Below are 20,486 nucleotides of genomic sequence, written 5' to 3'. Positions count from 1 at the left end.
TGCTATTCATAGGCTCGTCAAGGGCCTGATGTTTCAGAAGAAAGAACTCCAAAATGCATTGAAGTCATTGGCAAAAAAATAAGGCTCCAGGAGTAAACAGAATACTAATTAGTGTGTCGACAAACAAAGACAGCATTGGATGTACTCACTAGTCTGTGACAAGAAATTTGGAAGACAGCTCTCCAGCCAACTGAATGGAAGAGACACATATTTGTGCCCATTCCAAGAAAAAGATGATCCAACAGAATGCAGAGACTATTTAACAAATATCATTAATATCATACACAAGTAAAATCTTGCTAAAGATTATTTTTAAGTGGTTAGAGAAGGACATTGAAAGGAATAGTGAGAAATTCTGGACTTAGAAGAGGCCACAGAACAAGGCCTGTCATTGCGAATGTGAGATGGATATTGTCTGTAAGGGGCGAACACCAGAAAGACGTTCACTCATGCTTTATTTACTGTGTAAAGACACCCAACTGCGTGGATTATAAAAAATTGCGGATAATATCGAGAACAGCTGGAATTCTAATTGTGTGTATGCAAAATCTGTATATAGACCAAGAAACAGTTTCCTGAGTTGAACAAAGGGATGTTGAAAGATTTAAAATAAAATTTTAAAAAGTGTGAATCAGGGTTTCATTCTTTCACTATATCTGTTCAATCTGTTCACTGAGGAAGTAACACGAGAAGCTGGACTATATGAAGAAGAATGCGGCATCAAGAGTGAAGTAAGATTCATCAATAACCTCTATTAGGTAAATGATAAAACCTGTCTTACTAAAATTGAAGAAGACTTGAAGCACTTTTTAAAGATCATAGGTATGGATTGTATCTCAAAATTAAGAAAACAAAAATCCTCAATAACTGCACCAGAAGTCAGTATCACAATAGGTTGCAAAAATACTGAAGCTGCTGAGGTGAGTTCTGGTGGCCTAGTGGCAAGAAGCTGCACTACAATCACAGGGATATGTGGTTCTAATCCACTAGAGGCTCTGCCGGAGAAGGAGGGGCCATCTCCTCCTGTACCAGTCAGATCCAATAAGACTGAAGCTGCCAAGGACTCTTGTTTTTTTAATGTCTAGATACTTTCTTTTTAAAACATGTCACAACACTAACCTTTTACTTGGATCCACAATCAATATTCAAGGGAGCAACAGTCAAGAAACCCAAAGATGTGCTGTACTGGGGAATATCTGCTGTCAAAGACCTCTATACAATACTAAAAAACAAAGGACTGAGTTTAAAGATCAAGGTGAAAGGAGCTCTGGTGGCCTAGTGGCAAATAGCTGCACTGCAATCCCAGAGGCGCGCGGTTCAATCTCCTCCTGTACCAGTTGGATCCAATTTGACGATACACACATAATCATCATCATCATCATCATCACCATCTATACCCAAGCCATGGTATGTTCCATTGCTTTGTGAAAGCTGGACACTTAATAAGGAAAGCTGGAGAAGCACTGGTGTCATTGAACTGTGGTGCTGGTGAAGAGTACTGAATATTCCATGGACTGCCTAAAGAATCAACAAACCTGTCTTGGAGGAAGTGAAACCAGAGGAAGTGCAACCAGGGTGATCTTTGGGCATGGGGTCAAACTCAAAACTCATTGCCGCCAAACTGACTCAGAGCCCAGTGGGTTTTCAGAGGCTAGAAATCATTGGGGAAAGAGAGTACTTACCTGTCACGGAGCTGTGACGGCTTCTAATGGACAGAGAGGTGCCTCCTTGCATTCGCCCAGTCTACATAATTCATGTACCTGGGATCAGACAAAATTGATCCTTTTAATTTTCCTAATCTCCCCTTATTTTATACAGCCTTTACCTTCACCCAAACTATTATTATATGTCTATTATCTAATTACTGCTTTTTCTTCCCTTTCTCCTCTCATCCCTGGTATCCATCAAAGACTGTTTCCTTCTTTTCATATACTTTTCTTTAGCTATTTGTATCTTCAGACTCATACAGTATTTGTCCCTTTTGTGCCTGGTTTATTTCACTCAGCATAAGGTCCTCCAGGTTCATCTGTGCTGTTCTTCATTTTTCACTGGTTTTCCATCACGTGAACCACGGGTACTTACACATTTATCTGCCGATGGGCACTCAAATTGTTTCTCTCTCTGTCGCCGTAATGCTGCAGTGAGTGGACAGAGGTGTCTGTGTATCTGTTCACACTGGAGCTTGTACTTCTTTTTTATGCACGTGTACTGCTCTTTGTCCTGCTCAACTCATCGCCATTCAGTGGGAGTCAACTCATAGCGGATCCTGCAATGGGATTCTGGAGGCTGTAAATTGCACGGAGGAGCTTGTTCATCTTTCTCCCTTGGAGCTGCTGGTGGATTCAAACTGGCCACCTTTAGGTCAGCATCATGATTCCCTAGGGACTAGGCCACCAGCGCTCCTTTTTGACTTCAGATGGCTGGTTATTCTAAGGAGTGCCTCCCTGGTGATAGTGTTCTCCTCTTGCTGTTCTCAGATTAGACTCTATGTTGTTAGCTGCCATCAAGCTGAGTCTGACTCACAGCAACCCTGGGAATAACACATCTGAACTCGGTCCTAACCTACACCATTCTCATCATCTCTGAGCCTACTGCTGTCACTACTGTGTCAATCCATCTTGCCGAGGGTTGCCATCTCTTTCCCTGCCCTCCACCTCTCCAAGCATGACGTCGTTTTACAAGGAATATCCTCGCCTAACTACTTGTCCAAAGTATGTGAGAGGAAACTTTGTCATCCTTGCCTCCAAGCAGCACTCTGGCTGCACTGTTCCTCAGACATATCTGCTCATTCTTTTGGCAGCCCGGGGGATACCAGATACTCTTCTCTAACACCACAACTCAAAGGCATTGATTCTTCTGTCATCCTTAGCCATTGTCCAGCTCTCAGATGCCAAGTGACTGACCATGGCCTGAATCAGGCTGATCTTAATCCTCAAACTGCTATCAGTGCTCCTCAATAATTTGGAGAGGTCCCTGACCATAGGCTTTCCCAGTGCAACATGTCTCCTGATCTACCGACTCTGGTACCAGTGAAGTGACTGTGGATCCAATCATGATGCACATAGAGTCCAGCTTCTCAAATAACTTGCTCAGCATACACATTAAATGTTGTCAGGTGCCACTGAGTTGAGTATAACCTGTAGCAAGTCTGTAACAACAGATCTGAACCCTATCCTATCCTGTGCCATCTTCACACTTCCTGATACGTTAGAGCCCATTGCAGCAGTCACCATTGTCAATCCACCTGGTCGAGGGTCTTCCTCTCCTTCGCTGACCCTCCACCTTTCCAAGCATCCTGCCCCTCTTCAAGGAATAGTCCCTCCTAACCATATGCCCGAAGTATGTAAGGTGAAAAAGCTCATCCTCTTTGCCTCCAAAGAGTATGCTGGCTGCACCTTCTCCAAGACCTATTTGTTTACCTATTAGCCCAGTGACAGATTAAATAAGAATGGAGAAATGGTGGAAGCCTGATGTACACCTTTCTTAATTGTAAACCATGCAGTGTTCCTTTGCTCTGTTTACACAATAGCCTCTTGGTCTAGGTGTAGGTTTGGCATTTAAGTGGTCTGGGATTCCCATTCTTCTCAACGTCAACCATAATTTGTTATGATCCACACAGTCAAATGCCTTTGCATAGTTAATAAATCAAAAATAGACATTGTTGTATTTTTTTACCTTCAGTCAGGACGTATCTGATATGAGCAATGACACCTCTGGTGCCATGAACTCTTCTAAATCCTGCTTGAACATCTGTCAGTTCCTAATCTATAGGTACTGTTCTAGCCATTCTGGTGGCTTAGTGGTAAGAAATTGTACTGCCAGTGCAAAGGTATGTGGTTCCACGTGCTCCACAGGAGAAAGCTGGGCAAAATTTTCCCTGGCAAATTACTGTCTCTGAAAACCCGCTGGAGGGTCAGCTCAGTTCCATCTCAATGGTACTTAACAACAATGACAATGACAACAATGTCAACACATGCGGAATAAAGGGAAAGGATGTGATCCTCACACATACCTTTCCTGATATTAAATCATACAGTCTTCCCTCATTCTATTTGAGCTACTTCTTGATCCATGTACAGGTCTCACACCAGCACAATTAAGTCTTCTCCTGTATCCTGTCTATTGTTTGGCTGAAAGTTGAACCAAAAGGATGAATCTTTTCCCAAGTTCAAAAGGTGACTAAGGGCCATAGTCTCAGGTGTTCCTCCAGCGCTGGAGAGAAGACCTCCCCTCTCCTCGTGAAACGGATGTAGAGAGTGAGTGACTTTGTAAATCTCACCGTGTTTATGACCCACAAGCTCAAAGGAGCTGGCCAAGGCTTTGCTGGGGTCAAGGATGGGAACTCTGTACATGGATTGCTTCCCAGTGGCCTCCTTTCCCTTGGATGCCAGCATCCAGGCATCCGGAGAGCCCACCTAGGCCACCTAGGCCAGAGCCCAGACCACTGCACTCCCCTTATCTGGCTCAGGTCTCTCCAGAGACAAGATGAAGTTCAGTCCAGTTCAGAGGTTGCTTGAATATTGGGGCGTTGTGAGGTATTAGGGGTTAAGGAGCAGCGTGCTGGTGCTTTAGGAAAAGTTGATGAGTCGACATGAAGGAATGGCCTCTCTTTGATTTCTTGGGCCTTTTCTCACTGCCCTGCCTCCTCTGACAGTGCTGTGTCCTGACTGACCCCACTGGCTAAGAAGACAGCTAGGAAGATGACCGAGTGATGTTACATTTGCTGGAGGAGGTGTGTGGTGTGCTTCCCTTCCTGTCAGGCCCCAGCCCTCACTTTGATTCTGTCTGTGAGGTGGGGGTCCTCTTTCTCCTGCCTCCCTGCCCTACCTAGCCCTCTGGGGGCACCTCATCAGGAAAAGCAGCAAATGGACTCTACAGCGTGGTCAAGTCTACTCTGCCACATGAGGTGCCTATTGGTCCAAATGGCCTTGGGGCACCTGAGTTACAACTCAGCAGAATCTGGCAACTGATTAGGGTCAGGGAGAAGGAAATGGGGACAGGAGGAAGACCCCAGAGCTTGAAAAGTATGAGCGCCAGCATGGGTTTGTGAGCTTGGGGCTGGCCAGGGTGTTCAAAGTCGTCCAGGAGGCTCAGTTTCGCCCTCAGTCCAAAGGAAGAAACACACTTCTGCTTTAAATCCTAAGTCACCCAGGACCATATTTTAAAAGTTGGGTTGGCTGTGGGTGGGTGGAAAGACATCAGGAAAGGAAATTGAACTCACCAGCTGGTCCGTGGGAGAAAGATGGGCAATCTCCTCCCGTGCGATTTGCAGCCCCAGAAACCCCATGACGAAGGGTCAGCTGGGAGTCAGTTCCAATCCAACAAAAGATTTTTTTTTTTTTTTTTTAAATTTTGACTCGCGTCCGGAGAGAGTCAGGGTAGCAGAGACCCGGGGAAGCAGCGGCTTTGGGAGGAACCATTTTTCTCAAGGGGAGAGGGGGGAGCAATTCTTTTCCTCCAAAGCCAAGTCGACAGAACCAGCTGGAACCTCCGTGCGGCTCTTCATCGTGCCCTTTTCCTCCTCCTGCCATCTGCTCCGGAGCGTCACCCCCTCCGCACCAGCCCCGGCGCCGACACCACCAGTTGCTCCTCGGCCGCCCCCTCCCCGCGATGGTACGGCCCGGCGGCCGCGGCTCCCGGCGCAGGTTATAAAGGCCGGGCTGCGGCAGCGACTGCGGACTCAGGATGCACCCGCAGGACCCCGCCCGGGGCTGCGTGGGGGACCAGCCGGGCCCCGCCGACCCCGCCACCCGCACGCCTGCACCCCCGCCCGCAGCCACCCCTGCACCGGAGCCCTCGGCGGAGCCCACCCCCGCCCCCGCACAGGCCCCTGGACCGGGACCCGAACCCGGACCCCAATCCGCCTCGGAGTCCAGATCCACCTCGGGACCCCCAGCCAGTGCTTGCCCAACCTCCAAGGCTGCCGCCGAGACCGGAGCCCCGCGCGCGTTCACGTTCTCGGCCGTCCAGGGGGATGCCCAGTCCGTGCCCGGCCACGCGGACGTGCGATGGACCCGCTTCATTTTCCAAGGGCCCTTTGGGATCCGGGCCGCCGGCCTGGGGACTGACAAGGCGGCGGGCATCTGGAAGTCGCCGGCTGCCTATATTGGCCGGCGGCCCGGAGTGTCCGGTCCCGAGCGCGCTGCCTTCATTCGGGAGCTGGAGGAAGGTAAACAGGGTTCCCGGGACCCTAGCCCGGGTAGGGTGAGCGCAGCTCCTGGGACGAGGAGTCCCCCGTCGGGGCCAAGCGCCCTGTCTCCTGTGGCAGCTAGTCCCACCCCTGCGCCCACCCCCGCGATGTCACAGCCTGCGGTGCCTGTCTGGTGACCCTTTCCCCATCTCTCGCTTCTGTGCCGGGATTGCCGTGGGTCGGTCAGGTTCGGGGTCCGCCCCTTCTGCGCGCCTGTTGCTGCTGTGGTTCTGCGCACTCTCCGTGCCCCCTCCCCAGGCTACCGCAGTGCTGGGAGAGGGGCGGGGGGCTGCTGAGGACGCTGTGGGCGCGCTCTGAGCCTGCGTTGGCCGCGCGCTCCCCGGGGAGGGGGAGGTGGGTGGGCCGAGGGGGAGGTGTGTGGAAGCAGGGGGTGGTTTTGCCTACCTCTCAGTTTACAGGTTCAAGAGCAGGCTTTTCCTGGAGGTGGGCAGGGCTTAGCTTGGGCTTTGGCCTCCTTCCTCTTCTGGTTTTGGGGGTGCTCTCTGGATTGAAGTTTGAGGTTTAAGTGGTGCCCCTTTCTCCAGTGCTAGAGAGAAGTCCACTCCTTTCCACTCCACACGCAACAGGTGCGGGGTGGGCTCACTGTTTCATGACCACGAGCTGCCCCAGGCTTCTCTCGAGGTCAAGAGTGAGATCTTGGCTTTCTTCCCAGCTGCCTCCAATCTCCTGGATACCAGCACCCAAGGGTCCTGAGACCCCCACCTCCACTTGCAGTCTCCTTACCTGGCCCAGGCCTCTCCAGTGACAAGATGCAGCTCTGAGGGGCCGGGGTGGGGGGGGGCAGTGCTGAGTGCTGAGTGTTGGGAGATGATGAGAGTTAAGGGGCAGCCTGCCTGGTCCTTATTGAGGAAGAGCTATTTATTATTATTATTATTATTATTATTATTAATTATTGAGGACATGAAGGAATTGGGAGGGCATATGTCTCCTCTCTGACCTGCTTGGGCTGCCTCTCACCACCCTACCTCCTCCACCAGTGCTATGTTCTGACCGACCCCCACCAGTTAAGAAGATAACCCAGGAAGACGTCAAAGTGATGTTGAATTTGCTGGAGGAGGTGTGTGCTAGCATCCCTTTCCGGTCAGCCCTGGGCCCTCACTTTGATTCTGTCCTGTGATGTGGGGGTCTTCTCTCTCCTGCTTAGCTATCCCTCGGGGGGCATCTCACATGGAAACCAGTAAGTGCAGTGTGCAGGATGGTAGAGCTCTAAGAGCCAATCTGTTTCTCCATAAGCGGAAACTGAATCAGGTCCCACCATGAGTTAATGGCAGCCCCTAGTCTAGTGCCCAGGAGACCTAAGGAGTGGACAGGCTTTTCCCAGGTGGCCTAGCTTCCCTCTGACCCCCAGCCTCTGACCCTCCCCTCTCTCAACGTCTCCCACCTCTGTGGGAGACACTGGGAACCAGGAAAGTAGTTCCCATGGTTGGTGGGTCCTCTGCAGAAAGAGCGGGACCTGAGTACGGCGGCTCGCATTGGTCAATCCCTGGTGAAACAGAACAGTGCTCTGATGGAGGAGAATGGCAAACTGGAAGCAATGCTGAGCTCGGCCAGGGAGGAGGTAACTGGGAGCAGGGCAGGGGGGAGGGCTGTGCCGTCTCAGACCTGGCTACAGTCCCCTCATACCCCTCACACCTGGCCTCCTGCCCCTGCCCGCTCCCCAACCCAGGGCTCCTCTCCCCTCCTGCCAGATTTTGCACCTTAGACAGCAGGTGAGCTTGCGGGATGACCTCCTTCAGTTGTACTCAGACTCTGAAGAGGAGGAGGAGGAGGAAGAGGAACAAGAGAAGGAGGAGAAAGAGGGCAAAGAAGAGAAGGAGGAGGAGGAGGAGAAAGAAGAAGATAAAGAAAAGAAAGAAGTGGAAGAAGAGGGAAGTGGAAAGGAAGAGGAGGAAGAAGAGAAGGAGGAAGAAGAGGAAGAGCATCGGTGTGACTATCCTCATGATGCCCCCAAGCAGTGAGTATCCTGCCTTTGCACCTGGCAGCCTCTTCTCTGAACCTCAGTTTCCCAGTTTGTAAACAGGGACAGAGACACTGCGCCAGCCATCATCAGTGTTGCTGGGGTGAATTGAGATGGTCACGCTCAGTCTGGGTTGGGGGTCCTAGATGGCTAGGAACTGGGTATCCATCCTCCCTGCACCCCCACTTCCATCTTGCCCTCCTCCACTAGGACCCCCCTGAAGGAATCGCTGCACCACTGCCCACAGGTGGAAGCCCTGCAGCAGAAGCTGAGACGGTTGGAAGAGGAGAATGATCAGCTGAGAGAGGAGGTGAGGATGGGGAAAGGGGGCGCCCCCACGGGTTGAGGGGTGTTGACACCCCTGCCCCTTCCTTTCTCCCTCCCTCCCTCCAGGCCTCCCAACCTGACACCCTGGAGGAGGAGGAGCAGATGCTCATTCTGCAGTGTGTGGAGCAGTTTTGTATGTGATGTTGTGACTCGGGGGTGGGGCTGGTCCCTAGGAATGGAGGGCAGAACTCAGGACTTGGAATCCAGAGCCCTGAGTTCAAGTCCCAGCTCTGGTACTTCTTAGCTGTGTGAACTTGGATGACTTTCTTGACCTCCCCAAACCTTAATCCTTTCATCTTTAAACTGGACATTCATTATCTTGGCCCTTCAGGGGTTACAAGGATCAAGAGAAACAACAGCTAAGGAAGTGCTTTGTACAAATTATAAAATGCGGTGCGGAATCTCCAGGCATCCTCTGATCCTGTCTCCTGTTACAACTCGGGGGGAAGAAGGGTGGAGGGCTGAAATCCAGAAAATGATAGCTCTGTCATTTTGCCCGAGACCTGATTCCCAGAGGCACTGGGGTGGGGACAGTGCACCTGTTACCGTGTATCAGGCACCAGTTGTTAGGCTCTGTCCTAGGCTCTAAGTCAGGCACAGCGTTTGTCCCTTGAGAACTCATCTAGCCCAATCTTGATCTCCATTCCTGGGTTCCTTAGCTCCCTGAATGATTCTACAGACCTTGGAATAGAAGCTGGTCCTCATATTGTGTGAGGAATTGCTCAGGACTCCTCCTGGTTCCCTAGTCTGACTGCTTCTCACGCAGTCCACCTAAGCCGCTATAGTAGCCTCTTAACTGTTGCCTCTGCCTCCCCTCTTCCTCTTGGTCCTTCTACACACAACAGGAATGAACTTTCTAGAACCTAATCTGACCATGTCATTCTTCTGCCTGAAGCTCTTTAAAGTACCTCTCATTGGCCAAAGGTTCCACCCCAGCCTTTGTGCCTTGTGTCCTGGGCCCTGTCACTCACCTGTTATTTCTTGTGATGATTCCTTCTGAGCCTTGCCATGCTCCACCTGGGCCTGTGGCCTCCTTTTTTGGCCTAGCCGAGCTCCATTTGCCCCGTGGAGGTCTTAGCTTTGCGATCCTTCCCAGACCTCACAAGGCTGGGCTGGGTGCTGCAGACGTCTGCCCTTTATAATTGCGCCGCCTTAGTCTGTGCTGTGCGTTCTTGTGACTTCTTTTTCCCTAACTGTCTCTGCACTAGACTTGAGCTCAGTGAAGGCTGGACCAGGTCTCATTGACTGCTCACTCCAGTGCCTGGCCCAGTGTCAGCCAATAAACATTTATGGACGAGAAGATCTGACTGAGGAATGCTAAACCCTGTAGAAACCTCTGGAACTCTGCAGGAGCTGAGGGGTGGGGGTGGGTGGAGGAGTCTGAGAGGACCAGACCTGGTCCCCCAAAGGCCAGCGGAGTGAGCACTGACCTGCCCTGCCCTGCTCCTCCCCAGCGGAGGCCAGCCAGCAGATGGCCGAGCTGTCCGAGGTGCTGGCGCTCAGGATGGAGAACCAGGACCGGCAGCAGAGGGAGGTCGGCCAGCTGCGGGCCCAGGTGTTGAAGCTGCAGCAGCGCTGTCAGTCGGTGAGCGGGGGTGTGTGTGCAGGGCTCCCCTCCTTCTGTCCTGCCTCCAGGGGACCTGTCTTCATTGTCTAGTGTGGCTATAACAGACATACCACAATGGGTGGCTTTAACAAACAGGAATTTATTTTCTCACAGTTTAGGAGGCTAGAAGTCTGAATTCAGGGCACCGGCTCTAGGGAAGGCTTTCTCTGTTGGCTCCGGGGGAAGGTCCTTATTCCTTGGCTCCTTGGTGATCTTCGCGTGGCATGGTGTCTCTCTTCCCCTCTCTCTGCTTTCAGCGTGCTTGTCGATTCTCTTTCAAGACATTGGCTCAAGACACATCCTTTACTAATCCTGCCTTGTTCACATAACAGACAAACCATTCCCAAAGACATTATAATCACATGTATAGAGGTACACTGAGTATCTTAGGGGGCACATGATTCAGTTAATAAGACCTAAGCACCCCCTTCATGGAGCCCACAGTTCCCAGTTCCCCACCATCCTGCCCCCTCATTGCTTCGAGGAAGGGACCAGGGTCCAATGAGAATGACATTCTCTCAGCAGCCAGACTGCAGGGCACCCCCACCCCACCCTTATTTGATCTCCTGTGTGACTGCTCGCTTGAGGGGCTCCTAAACACTCATTAATGCCCTGGGAAGGTTCTCTAGAAGCGAAAGGTGCACGGGAGTTGGGGAAGCTGGGGTGGGGGTTTACCCATCTTGGATCCTTCCAGTATGGGGCTGAGACTGAGAAGTTGCAGCAGCAGCTGACGTCAGAGAAGGAAATCCAGGTGCAGCTCCAGGAGGAGGTGAGACCCCACCCCACCCCTGCCAGACTCCTGCCCCAGCCCTTGTGAGTTCGTGCACCCACACCCTTGGCTCACCGCGCACCTTGTAGACCGGAATGGAGTCTTGTCCCTTTCTGAACCTTCAGTATCTGGTGTAGGGCCTGGCAGGTGGTGGGGGCACTTGCATGTCGCTGTTTGGGTCTGGAGTCTCGGGGAAGAAGCGGGCTGGGTTCATGTGCCTGGGTCCCAACAGAGCGGTGGGCGGGTCCCAGCTGCAGGACCTGCGGGAGAAGTACATGGAATGTGGGGGCATGCTGATTGAGGCCCAGGAAGAGGTCAAGACCCTCCGGCAGCAAGCCCAGGTGTCCACCGGCTCTGTCATCCACTACACATACGCCATGCCTCTGGTAAGCCACCTTCCCCCAGACACTCTTCAGGGATCCTGCACCCTGACCTCTGGGTGCTCTGGGTGCCTCAGCCCTGCAGGCTGGCTTCTGCCCTCATCCTCAGCCTGTGCCTGCCTGTGTGAGGGGGTTTGGAGGGTCCCGTGGTAATGCCCCCCTTTTTCCCTGTAGGAGGCACTCCCTGGCTTCCAAGAGGCCCTGGCTGAGGAGCTCAGGACGTCTATACGAAGGATCATCTCGGACCCCATGTTTTTTATGGAAAGGTGCATAGCTGGGATGGCCAGGCCCTACCTGACCTCCATTTGCCCCCTTCAGGAGGAGCTGTTATTCTAATAAAAGAGCGGGGCCTTGCTCCCACCCCCTGGCCTTCCCTTCCTGTGGCTCCTCCTACTCCAATACCTGTATTTGCTGCCCAGCCTCCCCCACTCACTACCCTTTTCTCTGTCCACATGGTCTCGGGCCATCATTTCCTCCTGAGAATTATCTGCATAGCTGGGCCCCTGAGACTTGGTGATTTCCACTGCCTCTGCCTCTGTACAGTGAAGGTCCTTTTCTTTGTTGAAGGAATTATGAAAGATCATCAAGGGAGACCTCGAACCTGGGGTAAGCCGGCCGGCCAGGCGATCCTCTGCCACCTGCCCTTACCTTTCAGCACCTTCCGTGACCCTTACCCCCGGGAGAAGACCTTTCTCTTTGGGCGTCAGGGCTGAGAGTCATTCTGGAAAGAAGCTGCCCTCTTTTCCTTCAGATCTTGCCCTGAAGGTGACCACCTGGTTTAAGGCTGTTTAAAATGGGGACCAAAGCCTTCCTTTCAGCTGTCCAGAGCCCAAGAGGTAGACGAGCTGTGACCTAAAACCTGGGAGCACCTGGGACTGAGTCCCAGCTTGGTCCCTTTGCTGGCTGTGTGTCTTTGGCCTCATGTGACCTATCTGGGCCTTAGAACAGGCTTGTTCTTAGGGCAGCTGTAGGGTGGACTGTGAAGGTTAAATAACGGAGGGAAGCTGGGGGCATAGTAAGTACTTACTCATCTGTTCTGCGCAGCAGCCGAGTAGAGATGCTTAGAGAAGGTGGGGCCCATGCACTATTGGGGGGTCCATCCTATTCCTTTAGAAGCAGGTGCTGGTATTTAAAGCACTGTAGCTGGTACCCTGCCCCCTCTCTCTCTTGGCTGGTACACAACTGAAGATTAACCATTAGGTAAAATGCAGACTGGCAGGGGAAGGAGAGCTCCCAGAGAAGCTGGAGAGGGGGCAGCCTAGAGGTTGAACTTCTTCTCAGCCCCCTTTGTGGGAGACATCCCAGGAGTCTGGCTTGCAGGGCTGTGGAAAGACTTTCCTGTCTCCCTGCCCAGATACAAGCAACACTGCCGTTACCGTGAGGAGCGGCAGCAGCAGGCGGCGAGGTTCAAGGCTGAGGAGGGCTCGATGCCAGAAGAGGATTTTGTGTCAGTCGAAGACTTCGTGCCTGTGGAGGAGCTGGTGCCTGAGGAGGAGCTGGAAGCGCCCGAGGAAGTGGAGAAGGTGGTGCCAGCCGCCAAGGAGAGGGTGGTAGACGAGGAGGAGCTGGAAGTGGAGGAAATTGAGGACTGGGAGGAGATAGAGCCGGAGCTGGATGAGGAGACACGGACGGACGTGGTTACCTCAGCCCTGGAGGCCAGCAGCTCGGGCCCCTCCCACCTGGACATGAAGTGTGCCCTCCAGCAGTTAGCCAACTGGCAAGACACACAGTGCCGCCGACAGCTGAGGCAGAAGATGCTCCAGAAAGGTGAGTGCTCCCGTGGGGGCCTCCTTCTGGCCAGCCAGCCAAGCTGCAGATCTTCAAGGCTGTGAAAGGCCAGGGTAGGTGAGCCCCTCCAGTGCTCACTTACCCCAGCCTCGCCCCACCCAGTGTGTGGATTTGCATGAACTTTGCACAGAATTTCCATAGGCCCCTGAGGGACCCCCCTTAGTGGGGAAAACTGGCCTCCTTACTCAGTTACATGGAATTTACATAGATGTCCAGATCTAACCCCCCTTTCTCCTGGGTACTGGGCTGGGGGTCAGGTCTGGGACTGTAACCCCCTACTGCGTCTCAGCTTCCTGTCTCTGCCCACCCCTCTCCCCCACCCCCACCCCACTTCCCCCATCCCCAAGGCTCCCCAACCCTGCAGCAGTGGCAGCAGCAGGCCAAAACACACATGGGGGGCGGGATCGTGGAGCAACGGCCCGGGGTGCCCACGAAGGACTTTCGGAGGCTGGAGAAGGACAGGGCCAAGCACCCTCCCAGGGCCTGGGAGCAAGAGGGGCCTTCTGGGGCCACCCAGGCCATTGGGACGAAAGCCTCCGCCACCAAGGGCCACAATTGGACCAGTCCCCTGGGTGAGTCTGAAGGTGGGCGAAGGTTTCTTGCAGGGTTGAGGGGTGGGGTGGGTCAGGGTCTCCGTCCCTAGCTAGAAAACCCAGAAGGTCGATGAGCCGTCCCTAGTGATGCCACATGCTGCGTCGGGCAAGGAGCTCAGGGTGGTCCTGGTATCCTGGTGATCCTTGTTCATGTGGGTCGGACCCTGCACTAAGGGTCTAACCCTTTCTGTGCGTTGTTTCCTTTGGTCCTCCACCCCCTAGGCAGGAATTACTGTCCCTGTTTATAAAATAAGGAAACTGAGGCTCAGAGAGTCACAGTTACTTGTTCAAAGTCTCCCAGCTAGGAGTGGATCTGAGCCCATTCTCTTCACTGCTTCTCCATAGCACCTTCTCTGGCCTGGCCCTCCCCTCTGATTCTGTCCTAGTGCCCATTCGCCCTGCTGTCCTGCTGGGTCAGCTCTGAAGTGCATAACCTATTGGAAGTCTCCACCATGGCCTGCACCTCTGGCCCACCCCCACTATGATGGCGGGTGGAACAGCACTGGTCTCACGGTCTCAAAGGGCTGCTGTGTACGGTTGCACAGGCTGTAAACTGAACAGTGACCTCTATGGATAGCCAGTAGGCAACTTGTTTAACTATCAAGTGTTAGCTCTCTATCTCGTTCTGGTGTAGCTCCCCAGGCCACAGCCCCTGTCCATTGCCCAGGCCAGGCCTGTGGTCCTCAGGTCCCTAGTTCACGTCCACCCCCCTTCTCTTCCAGGCTTTGCTGTTTCCCAGCAGCCTGCAGAGGCCCCACAGACAGCATGAGACCCCTCCTTCCGCTGCCTGGCCAAGCCCCACCTGCCCCAGACCCTCTGTCCCATTTTCCTAAACAGGACACCCTGTCCGCCCCCAGCCCCCCCACTGTCCTCATGAACCTGGGCCAGAGCTTGAAGGCCCAAGCCTCAACCCTCTTTTGGGACAGGCTGAAGGAGCCCCGGCCCTTGTTCTGCAGCTGGTGCAAAAGCTGTAGCTGCTGGGCCTGGATCACCTGGTGGCCCAGGGGGCGGAAGAGGTCCAGGGGGAGGCCCGCTAGCTACCAGACCCAGCTGTGAGCGGGCATGACCGAGCCGGGGGACACACAGGCTCCAGTGTAGGAGGTGGTTCTGAGCGTCCCAACACCCTTCTCCCAGGTCAAAGGTGACTCCCAAGTCCTTGTTGGCTTCTAGGGACCTGACCCTTCTCTTCCCGTTCTCTGTCTTTTCTCCTCAGTCCCTAGTTACTGTTTTAACCTGAGGTGTCTCTATGTGTGGGTGAGGAATCCCTGTGCCCAGCGTGTGTGTCTTCCCCCCTCCCTTGCCCCCTAACCACCCATCCTGGCCTGTGACCTGTGTCCAGGCTCGCCACCTGAGGCCCAGTCACCCCACCCTGAACTTTCTCCTTCCAAATGTCCTCCCCCTCCTGCCCCTTATTTGTCAGCAGTGGGTCAGCAGTGGGGGCCTGGGGTTCAGGTCTTTCCATTGGTACCTGTCCTCCTCCCCACGTGCTTCTCAGTCTCATGTTGTTTGTCAACCTGTCTCCATGCTGGTGCAGGAAATAAAGGAGCTGTTTGCTACCTGGTCTGGCCTCCACCTTTCTTAATGTGTGTGTGTGTGTGTGTGTGCTTTGATGGAACAATGTATGGAGAGAGAGCAGGCTCTGATACCAGATACTCTGCCAAGGACTGTCTGTCCAATTGACTAAACTAACTGACCAGTCACCCTAAAAGGATATCACTGTTGGTAGAGGGTCAACGAAAATGAGGGGAACCCTAATGAGATGGATTGACGTAATAGCTGTACAACACGGTCATTCATATCAAGGGTGATAAAGACGGCTCAGGACTGGGCAGTGTTTCTTTCATAAAGTTGCACCTAAAGTTGACCTGAGTTGGCACTGGCTCAGCTTAACGACAGTATTTGTCAGATGATGAAACCAAGGCTCAGGTGGGTGAAGTGACTCTCCCAGGATCTGACAGCTTTGTTGAGCTGGGATTTGAACTCGGGTCCCTGGAGCCTGAGCTGATCCTTTTCTGATCCAATCCATACCCTGACTGTGGGAGTCAAAGCAGGTGTGAGGGTCACTCACTCCCTTGGATTAAAGTCCTCTGAAGCCGACCTAGAATAGGATCTGAGACTAAGCCATTTACGTGGAAGATAGTCACCAGGGAGGACTCTTAGAGGGTGTGGGGAAGTGAGAACAAAAGGAGCTAATGAAAAGGAGTTTGAGGCATCGAAGACTCAATTCCACTGGGGAGTGTGTGTGTGTGTGTGTGTGTGTGTGTGTGTAGACCTCTGTAACCCAAAGTGTGACCTCCAGGTCAGTGACCGTGTAGACCTGGACACTTCCGAGTGTGTAAATGAACACTCTCAGGCTCCTCCTGACCTAGCGAGTCAGAATCTGCATTTTAACAAGGTTCTCAGTCATTCCATGTTCACGTTTTGGAGGTGCCAGTACAGAAAGACCACTGTTACTCCACCCAGAGGAAGAGGTAGCTCTGACTCCTGGAAATCGCTCCTGGCGAGCATTCTGACCTTGGCATGTCTGGCCTGCCCCATGTGTGAGCTGAGGAAAACCCTGAAGAAGAAAATAACTGGTGCTTGTAGCCAGACTCTTGCCACGTACAGACACAATGAGTGCTAAGGGATGGGTGTACAGTCCGCTACAGTCCACCCCTTGTTCTGCTCTGAGGCGCTCAAGCTCTATGTTGAGTTCACTCTGATCTGACTGACACTCGATTGTGCTTGAAGGTGGAGGCTGATATTAAATACAACTAGAGGGTGACTGATACAAGCTGCGGTCCCCACTGCAAATATTGGCACTGAAACCATAAATAGTATTTCTTTATCTCTTTCCTCTCATTCTAGATTCCTTTTATATCCTGGGCCAACACTTGAGCTGTGTCAGTCTGAACCCTCGGGTACTACACCCTTGTCAGGCCAGGGGTGCTGTTGTCCTTTTCTGATTAACACGAGGCAGGAAGCACCAAGGATCCCTTAGTGACACCCTAGTGGGTTCCCTAAGTTTGGCACGAACCCAGCTCCTCACACTGGTCAAGGTCGATAAGCACGTAGTTAGTAACTCCTGGTCCACTGGCATGGAGAGCCCAAACTGAGCAAGTAGCAGCAGTTAGGTTTAAGAAAATCTTTATTCCCTGTTGAAGGCAGTCTGCCATACCTCCTCCAGAACCAGAATCTCTAGTCTAGCAGAACCTACAATTGGGGGAGGGACCTAAGTTTGGGGAGGAGGGAGCCAGGAAGCTCAAATCTCTGAGGTGGGCCTCAGGAGTGATGGAGAGGGGACATTTCTGGCTCCATCTCTTGGTTTCTGGCCCCCATGTATTATAGCTACACAGCCCCGTATGGTCTTAGGATGAATTCTCCTGGAAATAAATTGAGGGAAGGATTTAATTAGTACAACAACACACTTGCCACCAGAGCTGGAAAGATAAACATCTGATGTGTGCAGGTATCATGCGTTGTAGAGAATATGTGTTTGGTTTTTTTGTTGTTGTCTTGTGTTTAATAAATTGGAGACTTGCATCAAGCAAGTCTGTTGGTGTCCTTTTGCCTACAGTGTGTGATCACTCCATGTCTCTGTGCCACAATTTGCTATTTCTCTGAATATTTCAAACTTTCCCACAATGTTATTGTGCACTTGATAGACTACCTAAAAACCCAAGCCCAATCCACTGCCGTCGAGTTGATTCTGAGCCACAGCTACCTGACAGTGCAGAGTTCAACTGTTCCATAGGGTCCTAGGGCTCCATCAAGTCTGAACCGACTCGTAGCTGGTCCTTCAGCTGCTTTTCAGAGCTGTAAATTGCATGGGAGAAGATTGCGGCTCTTTTTCTTGTGTGGTACCTGGTGGATTTGAACCGAGTGCCTTCGGGTTGGTAGTATAAATCCTTACCCCTCTAAGCCACCAGAGCTCCCTATATAGAAATAGAGTGCCTCATCTTTCTCCTGTGGACTGGCTGGTGGGTTCAAACCACTAACCTTTTGATCAGAAGTCCAACCCTTAACCTGTTAAGCCACCAGAGCTCCTTTAATAGACCACCAAAACCCAAACCCTATTGCCATCAAGTTTATTCCAGATCATAGTGACCCTTCATCAGGTTTCTGAGGGGTAAATCGTGACTGGAGGAGATTGTCTATCTTTCTCCTGAAAACTGGCTGGCAGATTTGAACTGCCAATCTTTTAGTTAGCAGACAAACAGGTAAAGCACTAAGCCCCCACAGCTCCTTTGTGGTGGTAGTATACTGTTGAGTTGGAACCGATGCACATATTTTCAGAGGCAGTAAATCGCACAGGAGGAGATTGCCCATCCTTCTCCCGTGAAGTAGCTGGTTGGCTTTGAAGTGCCTACCTTTGTGTTGGCAGCATGGTTCCTTACCACTAAGCTACCAGGGCTCTCTTAATAGACTAGTGTAGGCATAGCTTTTCTCTGCACAAAGGAACCAAAGCATTTGTGTGAATTGCTTTATTAGGTGGCCTGGAACCAAACTTGTGTTATCTCTGAGGTGTACTTGTAGTTGATTTGGGTGATGATTCCAAGAGTCACTGAACAGGAGTGAGGGAGTGAAATGAGAAAGGGAAAGAAGCCAGTAAAGGATATGTCATTGAGCAGGTGGGTTAACGGAGCTCAATCCGGAGGCGTAACTATGGAGACAATGGAGAATGCCTGAGAGGTGGTTATCCCTCTGAGGGCCAAGGAAGCTGGGGTAGATCTCCAATTCTCATTGCCATTGACCCGGGGCTGCTTCTGGAGGCATTCATTGCCCAGCACTCCCAGCGAGGCTGGTGCAGGGCTGAGAGAAAGCCCTCCAGCAGATAATAACACGTGTCTGAGGGGAGAGAACTGTTAGCAGGCACAAGCACAATGAGAGAAGCTGGGGCGACACTAGCAAGTGCCTGGTCCAACCTCTCACTGGCCTATTTAGTAAATGTCTACTGGTATCCCCTGTGCAGCAGGCACTGAGTGCCTTAGCACTGGGAACATATCAGTGAAGAAGGCATGTGCCCCCCCTTGTCTGTGTTTCTTTTCTACTGGGGAGGCAGACAACTGGCAACAACTACTGTAAAGGTTAACATTGTGTGTCAACATGGCTGTGACCCTCAGTAGAATGTAATATATGTATAGTGTATCTTAACTATTATGATATTAATAGGGAGCTCTGGTGGCCTGGAGGTTAAGGAATTGTGCTGCTGACCCAAAGATACGTGGTTCAAATCCACTATTTGCTCCTCAAAAGAAAGATGAGCAGTTTCCTTCCATGTCATTTACAGCTTCTGAGAAACTGTTGGAGGTTCATCAAGGAACCAGTTCCGACTTGACGGCACAAAACAACAACATGATATTAATATTGCTCCCCAAAAGAAAGACGAGCAGTCTCCTCCTGCGTCATTTACAGGCTCAGAAAACCTGCTGGAGGGACAGCTCTGAGTTGGATCCACTTCAGCAGCGATGAGTTGAGTTTGAGTTGATGATATTTACGGAGGAGCTCTGACCATGTAGGGTGCAGTGATTTGCACTGCTAACCCAAAGGCCAGAGCTCCAGCAGTTCGAATCCACCAGCAGTTCTGAAGAGGAAAGATGAGTGCTTTCCTCCTATATCATTGGGTTTTGTTTCTTTAGAGACCCCAGCCTACAACTACAGGTTGTGATTTAAAGAAAGCATTGGGCTGTGATAATAATCAGGTCTATGAAGAGTGAGGAGCAGAAAGGGTGTCAGGGGACCGTTAAGGCAAAGAAGGGCTCAGGGCAGAGAGATCTGTGTGTGTGTGTGTGTGTGTGTGTGTGTGTGTGTGTGTGTGTGTGTAAGGGACATGCACAGATGGAGGACAGTGAAGAGGTGGGCCTAGCCCTTTAGAGCTTTGATAGAGAAGGTTTAAACAGAAAGGGACATGATTTCTTTTCTAAGAAGCTTGCTGCTCTGGCTGCAAACCCACTGCCTGTTTCCCACCTGCACCTGTAGACAGATCATTGGTCAGTGTTGGTCTCTGAAGACTTGGACAGGACTTTGTCCTGGTCCCTCCCCTAGGTGGCACCCAGCTCTCCTCCCGGCCTCCCTGTGTCCCTTCCCCATGTCTCCCTCCATTGCCCCACTGAATGAACTTGACATGCATGATCCTTGGATGCTACTTTATTTTGATTTGTTTTTCATGGGACAGAACTGGGCTTGGGTAGGAGGGAATGGGGCTCTGAGACTTGTTCTAGCGACGTTTGTCCTCTTCGGCAGCTCGGCGGCCGAAATCCATCCATCCATATGCTTCTTCTTCTTCCTCCATCCACGGCCCCTGCTTTTTGGACAGTTCTGAGGAGTGGGACAAGAAGGGTCAGAGGTGGGCCTCTGTGAGCTGGAGAGGGGGCAAGGGAGGAGGAAGGGCATTATCCCGAGGAGGTGGGTAGGTGGAGCAGCCTTTAGGGGGCTTGGCCAGGTAAGCAGCTCCTACCTCCCGCGAAATGTGAAGGACCCTGGGGCCCCAGCTGCCTCTGGTGACGGGAGGCTGGGCCCAGCTGGTCTGGCCAGTGCAGCTCCAGGCCCCGACTCGCCACTGGACTCGAGGATTCGTCCTGCATTTGGGAGTGGGGCTTTCTAGAAGCTTCAGAGAAGGTGGCCAGAGCCAGCACCAAGGTGACCACGTACACACAAAGGCGCAGCATCTCGTCTACAAAGAAAGGGGAGAGAAGAGTTTAAAGGTGGGGCAGGCTGAGGCGGGGGGACTGGATGGGATGGACCTCAGACCCCTTCTGCTGACAGATCTGCTTCTGTGTGGGATGTAGTCTGGTGGACTATTGCTGGCTCCACCCTGGAGCATTGCACTTCTCTTCATGACCCACTCCATTTCTTGAGAGAATGAAAGACCTAGAG

The 20,486-nt window shown here is 52.2% G+C and overlaps 2 protein-coding genes across 2 annotated transcripts; one reads left to right on the top strand and one right to left on the bottom strand.

The window, feature by feature from the left end:
* The first annotated feature begins 5,685 nt into the window (after positions 1-5,685).
* Positions 5,686-14,400, top strand: HAP1 (huntingtin-associated protein 1). Its single transcript, XM_006901715.1, has 14 exons — positions 5,686-6,169; positions 7,189-7,268; positions 7,653-7,769; positions 7,900-8,011; positions 8,096-8,165; positions 8,379-8,478; positions 8,562-8,628; positions 9,950-10,080; positions 10,796-10,852; positions 11,122-11,256; positions 11,425-11,516; positions 12,605-13,017; positions 13,386-13,610; positions 14,354-14,400. Exons 1-14 carry the CDS (start codon positions 5,686-5,688, stop codon positions 14,398-14,400), a joined length of 2,130 nt encoding a protein of 709 aa, XP_006901777.1.
* Positions 14,401-19,827: 5,427 nt separating this feature from the next.
* On the bottom strand, positions 19,828-20,278 carry GAST (gastrin). The gene is made up of 2 exons (XM_006901714.1): positions 20,068-20,278; positions 19,828-19,928 (listed from the first exon to the last, which is right to left on the bottom strand). The coding sequence occupies exons 1-2, from the start codon at positions 20,276-20,278 to the stop codon at positions 19,828-19,830; spliced, it is 312 nt and encodes a 103-aa protein (XP_006901776.1).
* Positions 20,279-20,486: the final 208 nt, after the last annotated feature.

This window comes from Elephantulus edwardii, unplaced genomic scaffold (genome assembly GCF_000299155.1).
Source record: "Elephantulus edwardii isolate Elephantulus edwardi_28Jun2011 unplaced genomic scaffold, EleEdw1.0 scaffold00340, whole genome shotgun sequence".
NCBI lineage: Eukaryota > Metazoa > Chordata > Mammalia > Macroscelidea > Macroscelididae > Elephantulus > Elephantulus edwardii.
The sequence above is the reverse complement of the archived record's forward strand: the minus strand, read 5'-3'. Positions and strand labels throughout refer to the sequence as shown.

Bases quoted from the DNA above. Each gene is read 5' to 3' on its own strand.
- GAST (XM_006901714.1), bottom strand. From the start codon at position 20,278: ATGCTGCGCCTTTGTGTGTACGTGGTCACCTTGGTGCTGGCTCTGGCC. The intron at 19,929-20,067 runs GTAGGAGCTGCT...CCCACTCCTCAG, and splicing joins TCCTTCACATTTCGCGGGAG to AACTGTCCAAAAAGCAGGGG.
- HAP1 (XM_006901715.1), top strand. From the start codon at position 5,686: ATGCACCCGCAGGACCCCGCCCGGGGCTGCGTGGGGGACCAGCCGGGC. The intron at 7,269-7,652 runs GTGTGTGCTAGC...GGTCCTCTGCAG, and splicing joins TGTTGAATTTGCTGGAGGAG to AAAGAGCGGGACCTGAGTAC. The intron at 13,018-13,385 runs GTGAGTGCTCCC...CCCATCCCCAAG, and splicing joins GCAGAAGATGCTCCAGAAAG to GCTCCCCAACCCTGCAGCAG.